Below are 14,997 nucleotides of genomic sequence, written 5' to 3' on the forward strand. Positions count from 1 at the left end.
TTCAAGAAACCTCAGTTCCCATTAATATAACATACTATGACTAAATAGAAAATGTAATCATTTTCTTAAAATTTTATCAGAATAAGAATGAAATCAGGCAGAATCAGGGAGGACCTTCAAGATGGTGGAGGAGTAAGACGTGGAGATCACGTTCCTCTCCACAAATACATCAAAAATACATCTACAAGTGGAACAACTCCTACAGAACACTTACTGAACACTGGCAGAAGACCTCAGACTTCCCAAAAGGCAAGAAACTCCCCCACGTACCGGGGTAGGGCAAAAGAAAAAGGAAAAAACAGAGACAAAAGAATAGGGACAGGATCTACGCTTCTGGGAGGGAACTGTGAAGGAGGAAAGGTTTCCACACACTAGGAAGCCCCTTCAATGGTGGAGACGGGGGTGGGCAGAGGGGAAGCTTCAGAGCCACAGAGGAGAGTGCAGAAACAGGGGTGCACAGGGCAACGTGGATAGATTCCCACACAAAGGATCTGTGTCAACAAGCACTCACCAGCCTGAGAGCCTTGCCTGCTCACCTGCCAGGGTGGGTGGAGGCTGGGAATTGAGACTCGGGATTCAGAGGTCAGATCCCAGGGAGAGGACTGGGGTTGGCTGTGTGAACACAGCCTGAAGGGGGCTAGTACACCACAGCTTCTGGGAGGGAGTCCAGGAAAAAGTCTGGAACTGCCTAAGAGGCAAGAGACCATTGTTTTGGGGTGCACAAGGAGAGGGGATTCAGAGCACCACCTCAACGAGCTCCAGAGTTGGGCGCAAGCTGCAGCTATCAGCACAGACTGGCATGAAATGCTAAGGCTGACCCTGCAACCACCAAGAAGCCTGTGTGCAAGCACAAGTCACTATCCACACCGCCCCTCCTGGGAGCCTATGCAGTCTGTCACTGCCAGGGTCCTGTGATCCAGGGACAACTTCACTGGAAGAACACACAGCACGCCTCAGGCTGTTGAAACATCACACCAGCCTCTGCCACCACAGGATCACCCCACATTCCATACCCCTATCTCCCCCTGGCCGAGTGAGCCAGAGCCCCCTAATCTGCTTCTACTTTAACACCATCCTGTCTGGGTGGGGAACAGATGCCCTCAGGCAACCTACACATAGAGGTGGGGCCAAATCCAAAGCCCCAGCAGCTGTGCGAACAAAGAAAGGAAAGGGAAATTTCTCCCAGCAGCCACAGGAGTAGCAGATTAAATCTCCACAATCAACTTGATGTACCCTGCATCTCTGGAATACCTGAATAGACAACAAATCATCCCAAAATTGAAGCAATGGACTTTGGGAGCAACTGTAGACTTGGGGTTTGCTTTCTGCATATAATTTGTTTCTGGTTTTATGTTTACCTTGGTTTACTATTTAGAGCTTATTATCATTGGTAGATTTGTTTATTGAATTTGTTGCTCTCTTCCTTTTATATATATTTTTCCCCCTTTTTCTCTTTTTGTGAGTCTGTATGTGCATGCTTCCTTGTGTGATTTTGTCTGTATAGCTTTGCTTTTACCATTTATCCTAGCGTTCTGTCTGTCCGTTTTTGTTTTTTGTTTTCGTAGTATAGTTTGTAATGCTTGTAATCATTGGTGGATTTGTTTATTGGTTTCATTGCCCTCTTCTTTCTTTCTTTCTTTACTCTAATTATGTTTTTATTTTTAATAATCGGTTTATATTCTAATACCTTTTTTTCCTTTCTTTTTTTTTCTCGCCTTTCTTCTGAGCCATCTGGCTGACAGGGTCTTTGTGCTCTGGCTAGGTGTCAGGCCTGAGCCTCTGAGGTGAGAAAGCTGAGGTCAGAACATTGGTCCACCAGAGACCTCCCAGCCCCATGTAATATCAAACGGCAAGAACTCTCCCAGAGATCTCCATCTCAATGCTAAGACCCCGGTCCACTCAACGACCAGCAAGCTACAGTGCTGGACACCACTTGCCAAACAACTAGTGAAACAGGAACACCACCCCACCCATTGGCAGAGGCTGCCTAAAATCATAATAAGTTCACAGACACCCCAAAACACACCACTGGATGCAGTCCTGCCCACCAGAAAGACAAGATCCAGGCTCATCCACCTGAACACAGGCACCAGTCCCCTCAAGCAGGAAGCCTATACAAACCACTGAACCAACCTTACCCACTGGAGGCAGACACCAAAAACAACAGGAGCTACAAACCTGCAACCTGCAAAAAGGAGACCCCAAACACAGTAAGTTAAGCAAAGTTAGAAGACAGAGGAATATGCAGCAGATAAAGGAGCAAGGTAAAAACAGCCCTGACGAAACAAATGAAGACGAAATAGTCAATCTACCTGAAAAGAATTCAGAGTAAGGATAGTAAAGACCATCCAAAATTTTGAAAATAGAATGGAGAAAATATAAGAAATGGTTAACAAGGGCCTAGAAGAACTAAAGAGCAAACAAATAATGATGAACAACACAAAAAATAATATTAAAAATTCTCCAGAAGGAGTCAATAGCAGAATAACTGAGGCAGAAGAACAGATAAGTGACCCGGAAGATAAAATAGTGGAAATAACTACTGCAGAGCAGAATAAAGAAAAAAGAATGAAAAAAAATTGAAGACAGTCAAAGAGACTTCTGAGACAACATTAAATGCACCAACATTCGGATTAGAGGGGTATCAGAAGAAGAAGAGAAAAAGAAAGGACCTGAGAAAATATTTCAAGAGAATATAGTTGAAAACTTCCCTAATATGGGAAAGGAAATAATCAAGTCCATGAAACGCAGAGCATCCAATACAGGATAAATCCAAGGAGAAACATGCCAAGACACATATTAATAAAATTATCAAAAATTAAATACAAATAAAATAATATTAAAAGCAGCAAGAGAAAAGCAAGAAATAATATGTAAGGGAATCCCCATAAGGTTAACAGCTGATTTCTCAGCAGAAATTCTGTAAGCCAGGAGGGAGTGGCAAGATATATTTAAAGTGATGAAAGGGAAAAACCTACAACAAAGATTACTCTACCCAGCAAGGATCTCATTCAGATTCGACATAGAAATTAAAAACTTTACAGATAAGCAATAGCTAAGAGAATTCAGCACCACCAAACCAGTTTTACAACAAATGCTAAAGGAATTTCTCTAGGAAGGAAACACAAGAGAAGGAAAGGATCTACAATAACAAACCCAAAACAATTAAGAAAATGGTAATAGGAACATACATATTGATAATTACCTTAAAGGTAAATGGATTAAATATTCCAACCAAAAGACATAGACTGGCTGAATGATACAAAAACAAGACCCAAACATATGCTGTCTACAAGAGACCCACTTCAGACCTAGGGACATATACAAACTGAAAGTGAAGGGATGTAAAAAGAAAATCAAAAGAAAGTTGGAGTAGCAATTCTCATATCAGACAAAACAGACTTTACAATAAAGACTATTACAAGAGACAAAGAAGGAAACTACATAATGATCAAGGGATCAATCCAAGAAGATATAACAATTGTAAATATTTATGCACCCAACATAGCAGCACCTCAATACATAAGGCAAATGCTAGCAGCCATAAAAGGGGAAATCGACAGTAACACAAAAATAATAAGGGACCCCACTTTGACTAATGGACAGATCATCCAAAATGAAAATATATAAGGAAACACAAGCTTTAAATGACACATTAAACAAGATGGACTTAATTGATATTTATAGGACATTCCATCCAAAAACAACAGAATACACTTTCTTCTCAAGTGCTCATGGAACATTCTCCAGGATAGATCATATCTTGGGTCACAAATCAAGCCTTGATAAATTTAAGAAAATTGAAATCATATCAAGCAGCTTTTCTGATCACAACATTATGAGAATAGATATCAATTACAGGAAAAATCTGTAAAAAAAATACATGCACATAGAGACTAACTAATACACTACTTAATAACCAAGAGATCACTGAAGAAATCAAAGAGGAAGTCAAAAAATGCCTAAAAACAATTGACAATAAAAACATGATGACCCAAAACCTATGGGATGCAGCAAAAGCAGTTCTAAGAGGGAAGTTTATAGCAATACAATCCTACCTCAAGAAACAAAATAACGTCAAATAAACCTTTACACCTAAAGCAATTAGAGAAAGAAGAACAAAATTAGCAGAAGGAAAGAAATCATAAAGTTCAGATCAGAAAAAAATGTAAAAGAAATGAAGGAAATGATAGCAAAGAAAAATAAACCTCAAAGCTTGTTCTTTGAAAAGATAAACAAAATTGATAAATCATTAGCCAGACTCATCAAGAAAAAAAGGAAGACTCAAATCAGCAGAATTAGAAATGAAAAAGGAGAAGTAACAACTGACACTGCAGAAATACAAAGGATCATAAGAGATTACTACAAGCAACTATATGCCAATAAAATGGACAACCTGAAGAAATGGACAAATTCTAAGAAAAGCACAACCTTCTGATACTGATCCAGGAAGAAATTGAAAAAATAAACAGACCAATCACAAGCACTGAAATTGAAACTGTGATTTAAAATCTTCCAACAAACAAAAGCCCAGGACCAGATGGCTTCACAGGCAAATTCTATCAAATATTTAGAGAAGAGCTAACACCTATCTTTCTCAAATTCTTGCAAAATATAGCAGAGGGAGGAACACTCCCAAACCCATTCTATGAGGCTAACATCACTCTGATACCAAAAACAGACAAAGATACCACAAGAAAATGACAGGCCAATATCACTGATGAATATAGATGCAAAAATCCTCAACAGAATACTACTAAACAGAATCCAACAGCACATAAGAAGGATCATACACCATGATCAAGTGGGTTTTATCTCAGGAATGCAAGGATTCTTCAATATATGCAAATCAAACAATGTGATAAACAATATTAACAAATTGAAGGAGAAAAACGATATGATCATCTAATTAGATGCAGAAAAAGCTTTTGACAAAATTCAGCACCCATTTATGATAAAAACCCTCCAGAAAGTAGGCACAGAGAGAACTTATATCATCATAATAAAGGCCATGTATGACAAACTCACAGCCAACATCGTTCTCAGTGATGAAAAACTGAAAGCATTTCCTCTAAGATCAGGAACAAGACAAAGTTGCCCACTCTCACCACTATTATTCAACATAGTTTTGGAAGTTTTAATCACAGCAATCAGAGAAGAAAAAGACATAAAATGAATCCAAATTGGAAAAGAAGAAGTAAAATTGCCACTCTTTGCAGATGACATGATACTATACATAGAGAATCCTAAAGATGCTACCAGAAAACTACTAGAGCTAATCAATGAATTTGGTAAAGTAGCAGGATACAAAATTAATGCACAGAAATCTCTTGCATTCCTATACACTAATGATGAAAAATCTGAAAGAGAAATTAAGGAAACACTCCCATTTACCATTGCAACAAAAAGAATAAAATACCTAGGAATAAACCTACCTAGGGAGACAAAAGATCTGTATGCAGAAAACTATAAGACACTGTTGAAACAAATTAAAGATGATACCAACAGATGGAGAGATATACCATGTTCCTGGATTGGAAGAATCAACATAGTGGAAATGACTATACTACTCAAAGCCATCTCCAGATCGAATGCAATCCCTATCAAACTACCACTGGCATTATTCACAGAACTAGCACAAAAATTTTCAGAATCTGTATGGAAACACAAAAGACCCCGAATAGCCAAAACAATCTTGAGTAAGAAAAACAGAGCTGGAGGAATTAGGCTTCCTGACTTCCGACTATACTACAAAGTTACAGTAATTAAGACAGTACAGTAATAAAGCTTTTGCACAGCAAAGGAAACCATAAACAAGATGAAAAGACAACCCTCAGAATGGGAGAAAATATTTGCAAATGAAGCAACGGACAAAGGATTAATCTCCAAAATATACAAGCAGCTCATGCATCTCAATTTCAAAAGAACAATTAACCGAATCCAAAAATGGGCAGAAGACATAAATAGACATTTCTGCAATGAAGATATACAGATTGCCAACAAATATATGAAAGGATGCTCAACATCACTAATCACTAGAAAAATGCAAATCAGAACTAGAATGAGATATCACCTGACACCGGTCAGAATGGCCATCATCAAAAAATCTACAAAAAATTAATGCTGGAGAGGGTGTGGAGAAAAAGGAACCCTCCTGCACTGTTGGTGGGAATGTAAATTGTTACAGCCACTATGGAGAACAGCATGGAGGCTCCTTAAAAAACTGAAAATAGGGCTTCCCTGGTGGCGCAGTGGTTGAGAGTCCGCCTGCCGATGCAGGGGACACGGGTTTGTGTCCCGGTCTGGGAAGATCCCACATGCCACGGAGTGGCTGGGCTCGTGAGCCATGACCGCTGAGCCTGCGCGTCCGGAGCCTGTGCTACGCAAGGGGAGAGGCCACAATGGTGAGATGCCTGCATACCACAAAACAAAAAAAAAGAAAAACTAAAAATAGAACTACCATATGACCCAGAAATCCCACTACTGGGCATATGCCCTGAGAAAACCATAATTCAAAAAGTGTCATGTACCACAATGTTGGCTACAGCTCTATTTACAATAGCCAGGACATTGAAGCAACCTAAGTGTCCACTGACAGATGAATGGATAAAGAAGTTGTGGCACATATATACAATGGAATATTACTCAGCCATAAAAAGAAATGAAATTGAGTTATTTGTGGTGAGGTGTGTGTACCTAGAATCTGTCATATGGAATGAAGTAAGTCATAAAGAGAAAAACAAATACCATATACTAACACATATATATGGAATCTAAAAAACAAACAAAAAAAAAACAGGTTCTGAAGAACCTGGGGAAGGACAGGAATAAAGATGCAGACGTAGAGAATGGACTTGAGGACACAGGGATGTGGAAAGATAAGCTGGGACAAAGTGAGGGAGTGGCATTGACATATATAAACTACCAAATTTAAAATAGATAGCTAGTGGGAAGCAGCTGCATAGCACAGGGAGATCAGCTCAGTGCTTTTTGTCCATCTAGAGGGGTGGGAGGGAGACGCAAGAGGGAGGAGATATGGGGATATATGTGTATGCATAGCTGATTCACTTTGTTATACAGCAGAAACTAACACACCATTGTAATGCAATTATACTCCAATAAAGATGTTTAAATTAGCGGATCAGTCACCTAACTTCCCACTCTCAAGATGACCAAAAGCACTTCATATGAAGAAGTGACATCCATTCAGGGTAAAATTTTATTAAGTGTGCAGGTAAGCTGCACACTTATATTTATTGGAAGCAACCCTGTTATGCTGATACATACCATTTTCCTCAACTCCTCGTTGGAAACAATAATGACATTTGGTGGGTCCCCAATGGCAGTTGCAGCTCCTCCAATGTTTGTGAAGATCACTTCTGCAATCAGGACTTGTCTTGGATCAAGATTGAGCACCTCACACAATCTGTCATGAATGGAGGAAAATGAAAACAGTCCCGCTATTCACATTGTGAATTGCCCATGTGAGACTTAATTTTTTTTAAAGCACTTGCTTGTACAAGGGAGGCATGTGTGTGCAGGTGCTTGTGCACATGTGCACACACACACACCTGTGAGAAGGGCAATGTTGAGGGGTAAAAAACGACAACAGTGTTACAGAGCTACTGGATAAATTTGACTCTCAGCATTAGATTTCTCTGAAAATTAACATAAAACCCATCTGAACCATCCATGTGAAAATATACTCCTGCCTCGCCCCCACAGGTCTGGAGGAAGCACTCAGGGTGCAGGACCCTGTGCAGGACAGGCCCTGGCACAGATGAATGCATCTTTGCCACCAGACCCCTCTGAGTAGGATGAGGCTAGAGCATAAAGCACCGCCACCCAGTGTCTCACACCATGCCTGCCAACCTAGCTCCATACCCACCTTACACTTTTCAAATGCTGACGCCCTAAGCTTAATATTAACAAGGAGCACACACTCTACAGCAGTGGTTCTCCACCTTGGCTACACACTAGATTTGTCTGGGAATCTTGACAGTCTTGCTGCCCAGCTCACAACAGATCAATCCCTGGGCCTGGGCCTGGGCCTGGGCAGCAGCGTTTAGAGCTCCGCAAGTAGGTCCACTGAGCACACAGTTGAGAAAAGGCTACTCTAAAGAAAGTTTAGGAAATACCTCATGGTATTTCCTCCTCCACCTGCCCATCACATTGCCCACTTCCTTACAGAAGCCAGGCCTGGGTGTAGAAGTTGGAAGTGAAGGGTGTTCCTGCTGCATTCAAGGGTCATTTTTTTTTTTTTTTGCCACTCCACGGCATGCAGGATCTTAGTTCCTTGACTAGGGATTGAACCCATGCCCCTTGCAGTGGAAGCGTGGAGTCTGGGAAGTCCCTCAAGTGTCCTTTCTACCACCTCCCAGCTCAGATCACAGCCAGCAGCTCTTCTGAGGGGGACTGGCCTACAGAACCGTGTGGAAGCTGAGAAGGGAGCAGTGTCCAGGGACCAGGGACAGGGATGAATCCAAAAAAGAGGAACAGACCCCAATCAGCAGCAGAAGCTATGAGCTTAGGATGCCCCGGCTCTGCTTCTAGCAAGAAAAGGATTAGTGCATGCTAACCAGCAATGCCAGATCTGGCTGTTTAACTGTAAAGACTAGCGCTACCCAATCCAGACAAAGGCAGAAGAAACGTGATTAAGTTTATAGAGTCATGAAGAATATGGTAGTATAAACAGTGAATCTGAGCACCCCAACATTTCAATCTTGAAAGATGTAATTTTTAGACTAATAAATGGAATTGCTATTCTCACATAAAATTACAAAGCCAGGGCTTCCCTGGTGGTGCAGTGGTTGAGAGTCCGCCTACCCATGCAGGGGATGTGGGTTCGTGCCCCGGTCTGAGAAGATCCCACAGGCCATGGAGCGGCTGGGCCCATGAGCCATGGCCGCTGAGCCTGCGCATCTGGAGCCTGGGCTCCACAACGGGAGAGGCCACAACAGTGAGAGGCCCGCGTACCAAAAAAAAAAAAAAAATTACAAAACCAGTTCCTAGAACACTAAGGATATAAACAAATCCCAGCAAGGCTGAGACAACCCTCAGCTGCCCAGGTTATACAGGGATGCTGAGAACGTGGGTGCCATCATCAGAGAGTGCAGTGACATGCTGGAATCTGGCACATTGTGAGATGATTTTCAAACCAGTGTCAGCAGCAGAGTTGCCCTGGTTGAAGTGGGGTGGGTGTGAACTGCCTCTTGCCCCCTGAGGTGTCCTAGGGGCAGGGTTGGTTTTAGCATGTGCTACAGTTTACAACGCCCTCCATCCCGCATTTACCCTCAGAAGAACCCTTAGGTACTGGGAGGTGCTATGCTCCCTCTGCAGGCACGCTGAGTCCAGCGTCCCTCCCCCTCAAATCTATATTTGCATGTGGGCCATGACAATGTAGTCAAGCTTGCAGAAGCCTGAGCAATGGACTGACTTGTGACACTGCAGGCCAATCCGTGGGGTGCTGCCCGCTGTCTGCTCCTCTCTAACCTTCATTCTCCTCTCCCCACCCCACACTCCAACTCCCTCCTCCTCTGAGGGTCACTACCCTTCCAACAACAAAAGCATTGCCCAGAATTAGTCCTGAGCTCTGGAAGTAGCCCCTCGCTGGTGACATTGAACTTGCTGTGTCTCATGCCTTAAGTGCAGCAGAATCTTATCTGGCAGAATCCTCAGAACACTAGTTTGGGTTAATCTCTTTGATGGTACAACCCAGATCAGTGCAGCTGAAGTGACTTGTCTAAAGATCCTCACTACCTAGCTTCCCAGAAAGCACCAGCCATACCTGTGTCCCCTCAGTCTCCCGAGGAGCAGCCAGCACCAGCACATGATGGGTCTAAGCAGGGGAAGACCATGATATGCTGGGAACCATCTTTAAAATAAGGAACATAAAGTCTAGATACAAGTGTACATCCATGACCTTGGAAGGGGCTGCACAATGACAGGCTGAAGTCCAAGCCCCAGGAGGCTCCAGGTGATCAGCCTGTGCTGCTCGGTGAATGTCAAACAAAGGAAGTGGATGGAATTAAAAGGAGCAAAATAGAATCAAACCAAATTTCTCTTTCCCAAAGTTGCCTTTCAAGGCCTTGCCAGGTCCAATCCTTCCACGAGGAGCCTGCCAGAGCAGGACAGCAGCCCCACCTCCCACTCTCTGGCTGAGTGCCCCACAGAGCCCATGGACCAGAACTCCTGGCCCCTGATGGTCTGTCCCACAGTACACAAAGGCCCATGTGTGCTGACTTCTGCAGCATTTCTGCAACCACCACTGCCACTGTCACAGCCGTGCACACAGAGCCACAGTCCCAGTGGGTGTGCAGGCCGGACCCAAGCACACGGGTGAAGGGCAAGGTCAGCAGCCAGCATGCGCTGCTGTGAGCCTGGCCTGATGCCCACACGGTGCCACTCTGCCTACCTTATGGTCACGGGAGTGAAGAGGAGCGCTGTGGTGACGTTGTCCAGGAAGGCAGAAAGGACAGCGACAATGAGACACAACAGGATGATCATGGCCCACACTCTTCCCCGGGACAGTTTGTATGCCTGCAGCGCAATAAAGAACAAGCCAGGATCAGCAGGGTCAAAGAACAGATGCAACATTTCATTAGGGTCTCTAAAACTAAGGGTCTAAATAAACATTGCATGGAGGATTAAAACTTAGACCCACAAACTCCTAAATCTGCTGAGATGAGGCAGTAATGGCTGGACGTGGACGTTTTAAATCCACCGTGGCCTATGTTGTTCCCTCAGATTCTCCTTCTCGGTGCCCTGTGGTGGTCAATCTGTCACAAGGTGATGGCCTGTCACCCCTGCATCCCCTAGTCTTTTACACACTCCTTTTGGTTGGACAGCTTGGGCTGTGACTTTGGGATCCACCTGACCCTAGAGTCTGCTGATCTTTGGGGATCTAAGTGTTACTTTCAGTACCAAGGTATTGTGAGGAAGAGGCCTGATAGTACCTGGGAGGTGCAAGGTGGTGCACAAAGATGGCAAAAATCACAGAATTGTTCTATCATTCAAGGTTTGGAAAGGACTTTGTAAAGTAAATATTTTTTTAAAAGAAATTTTCAGTTTCAAATTTTAAAAAGTCAAGCCCAGCACTAGTCTTTCGTTAGCAGAGCAGGACAAGATGTCTTCCTGCCAACCCTGAGTAACAGGACCAATACAAATTCTTTGTTTGTTTGCTTTTGTTTTTATAACATATTTATTGGAGTATAATTGTTTTAAAAGGTTGTTAGTTTCTGCTGTATAATGAAGTGAATCACCTATATGTATACATATATCCCCATATCCTCTTCCTCTTTTTTTTTTTTTTTTTTTTTTCCGGTACGCAGGCCTCTCACTGTTGTGGCCTCTACCATTGCGGAGCACAGACTCGGGGCGCGCAGGCTCAGCGGCCATGGTTCACGGGCCCAGCTGCTCCGCAGCATGTGGGATCTTCCCGGACCGGGGCACGAACCCGCGTCCCCTGCATTGGCAGGCAGACTCTCAACCACTGCGCCACCAGGGAAGCCCTCCGCTTCCTCTTGCGTCTCCCTACCACACTTCCTATCCCATCTCTCTAGGTGGTCACAAAGCACCAACCTGATCTCCCTGTGCTATGCAGCTTCTTCCCCCTAGCTATCTATTTTATATTTGGTAGTGTATATATGTTAATGCTAGTCTCTCACTTCATCCCAGCTTACGCATCCCTGACCTGTGTTCTCAAGTCCATTCTCTACATCTGCATCTTTATTTCTGTCCTGCCCCTAGGTTCTTCAGAATGATTTTTGTTTCGAATTCTATATATATGTGTTAGCATACAATATTTGCTTTTCTCTTTCTGACTTGCTTCACTCTGTATGACAGATTCTAGGTCCATCCACCTCACTACAAATAATTCAATTTCATTTCTTTTTATGGTTGAGTAATATTCCATTGTATATATGTGACACATCTTCTTTATCCATTCATCTGTCAATGGACACTTAGGTTGCTTCCATGTCCTGGCTATTGTAAATAGTGCTACAATGAACATTGTGGTACATGACTCTTTGAATTACGGTTTTCTCAGGGTATATGCCCAGTAGTGGGATTGCGGTGTCATTTGGTAGTTCTATTTTTAGTTTTTTAAGGAACCTCCATACTGTTCTCCATAATGGCATTCCCACCAACAGTGCAAGAGGGTTCCCTTTTCTCCACACCCTCTCCAGCATTTATTGTTTGTAGATTTTTTGATGGTGGTCATTCTGACCGGTGTCACGTAATAACTCATTGCAGTTTTGATTCGCATATCTCTAATGATTAGTGATGTTGAGCATCCTTTCATGTGTTTGTTGGCAATCTGTATATATTTTTTGGATAAATATTTATTTAGGTTTTCTGCCCATTTTTAGATTGGGTCGTTTGTTCTATTGGTATTGAGCTGCATGAGCTGCTTGTATAGTTTGGAGATTAATCCTTTGTCCATTGCTTCATTTGAAAATATTTTCTCCCATTCTGAGAATTGTCTTTTCATCTTGTTTATGGTTCCTTTGCAGTACAAAAGCTTTTAAGTTTCATTAGGTCCCATTTGTTTATTTTATTTCCATTTCTCTAGGAGGTGGGTAAAAAGGATCTTGCTGCGATTTATGTCATAGAGTGTTCTGCCTATGAGTTTCCTCTAAGAGTTTTATAGTGTCTGGCCTTATATTTAGGTCTTTAATCTATTTTGAGTTTATTTTTGTGTATGGTGTTAAGAAGTGTTCTAATTTCATTCTTTTACATGTAGCTGTCCAGTTTTCCCAGCACCACTTTTTGAAGATGCTCTCTTTTCTCCATTGTATATTCTTGCCTCCTTTATCAAAGATACGGTGACCATATGTGTGTGGGTTTATCTCTGGGCTTTCTATCTTGTTCCATTGATCTATATTTCTGTTTTTGTGCCAGTACCATACTGTCTTGATTACTGTAGCTTTGTAGTTTATTCTGAAGTCCGGGAGCCTGATTCCTCCAGCTCCGTTTTTCGTTCTCAATATTGCTTTGGCTATCCGGGGTCTTTTGTGTTTCCATACATATGCTGAAATTTCATGTTCTAGTCCTGTGAAAAATGCCATTGGTAGTTTGATAGTGATGCATTGAATCTATAGATTGCTTTGGGTAGTATAGTCATTTTCACAATGTTGATTCTTCCAATCCAAGAACATGCTATATCTCTCCATATGTTTGTATCATCTTTAATTTCTTTCATCAGTGTCTTATACTTTTCTGCATACATGTCTTTCATCTCCTTAGGTAGGTTTATTCCTAGGTATTTTACTTTTTTGTTGTAATGGTAAATAGGAGTGTTTCCTTAATTTCTTTCAGGTTTTTCATCATTAGTGCATAGGAATGCAAGAGATTTCTGTGCATTAATTTTTTATACTGCTACTTTACCAAATTCATTGATTAGCTCTAGTAGTTTTCTGGTAGCATCTTTAGGATTCTTTATGTATAGTATTATGTCATCTGCAAACAGTGACAGTTTTACTTCTTCTTTTCCAATTTCTCTGATTGCTGTGGCTAAAACTTCCAAAACTATGTTGAATAATAGTGTTGAGAGTGTGCGACCTTGTCTTTTTACTGATCTTAGAGGACGGTTTCAGTTTTTCACCATTGAGAACGATGTTGGCTCTGGGTTTGTCATATATGGCCTTTATCATGTTGAGGTGGGTTTGCTCTATGCCTACATTCTGGAGGGATTTTATCATAAATGGGTGTTGAATTTTGTCAAATGCTTTTTCTGCATCTATTGAGATGAACATATGGTTTTTTCCTTCAATCTGTTAATATGGTTTATCACATTGATTGATTTACATATATTGAAGAATCCTTGCATTCCTGCAATAAACCCCACTTGGTCATTGTGTATGATCCTTTTAATGTGCCATTGGATTCTGTTTGCTTGTATTTTGTTCAGGATTTTTGCATCTATGTTCATCAGTGATATTTGCCTGTGGTTTTCTTTTTTTGTAACATCTTTGTCTGGTTTTGGTATCAGGGTGATGGTGGCCTTGTTAAATGAGTTTGGGTGTGTTCCTCTCTCTGCTATACTTTGGAAGAGTTTGAGAAGGATAGGTGTTAGCTCTTCTCTAAATGTTTCATAGAATTCACCTGAAGCCATCTGGTCCTGGGCTTTTGTTTGTTGGAAAATGTTTAATCACAGTTTCAATTTCAGTACTTGTGATTGGTCTGTTTATATTTTCTATTTCTTCCTGGTTCAGTCACGTAAGGTTGTGCTTTTCTAAGAATTTGTCCATTTCTTCCAGATTGTCCATTTTATTGGCATATAGTTCTTGTAGTAGTCCCTCATTATCCTTTTTATTTCCTGCAGTGTCACTTGTTACTTCTTTTCGTTTCTTAATCTGATTGGAGTCTTCTCCCTCTTTTTCTTGATGAGTCTGGCTAATGGTTTATCAATTTTGTTTATCTTCTCAAGGAACCAGCTTTTAGTTTTATTGATCTTTGCTATTGTTTCTTTCATTTCTTTTTCATTTATTTCTGATCTGATCTTTATGATTTCTTTCCTTCTGCTAACTTTGGGGTGTTTTTCATTCTTCTTTCTCTACTTGCCTTAGGTGTAAGGTGAAGTTGTTTGAGACGTTTTTTGTTTCTTGAGGTAAGATTGTATTGCTATAAACTTCCTTCTTAGAACTGCTTTTGCAGCATCCCATAGGTTTTGGGTCGTCGTGTTTTCACTGTCATTTGTTTCTAGGTATTTTTTGATTTCCTCTTTGCTTTCTTCAGTGATTACTTTGTTATCGGGTAGTGTATTGTTTAGCCTGCATGTGTTTGTGGGTTTTTTTTCTGTAATTGGTATCTAGTCTCATAGCGTTATGGTCGGTAAAGACACGAGACAATTTCAATTTTCTTAAATTTACCACACCTTTATTTGTGACCCAAGATATGATCTATCCTGGAGAATGTTCCATGAACACTTGAGAAGAATGTGTATTCTGTTGTTTTTGGATGTAATGTCCTATAAATATCAATTAGGTCCACCTT

General features: G+C 41.5%; 1 protein-coding gene across 2 annotated transcripts in view; it reads right to left on the reverse strand.

Moving 5' to 3' along the window:
- The window catches only part of OCA2 (OCA2 melanosomal transmembrane protein), a 249,191-nt gene that overhangs the window by 146,518 nt on the left and 87,676 nt on the right, over positions 1–14,997 (reverse strand). For both annotated transcript variants that reach the window (XM_022590517.2, XM_022590518.2), the window contains exons 12-13: positions 10,415–10,539; positions 7,288–7,426 (exon numbers count right to left, since the gene is read on the reverse strand). In XM_022590517.2, the coding sequence (XP_022446225.2) occupies positions 7,288–7,426; positions 10,415–10,539 (264 nt within the window). The remainder of the gene's footprint in view (positions 1–7,287; positions 7,427–10,414; positions 10,540–14,997) is intronic.

Source organism: Delphinapterus leucas, chromosome 8, assembly GCF_059928025.1.
Source record: "Delphinapterus leucas isolate spDelLeu-1000000601 "Yukka" chromosome 8, BTC_Dleu_Yukka2, whole genome shotgun sequence".
NCBI lineage: Eukaryota > Metazoa > Chordata > Mammalia > Artiodactyla > Monodontidae > Delphinapterus > Delphinapterus leucas.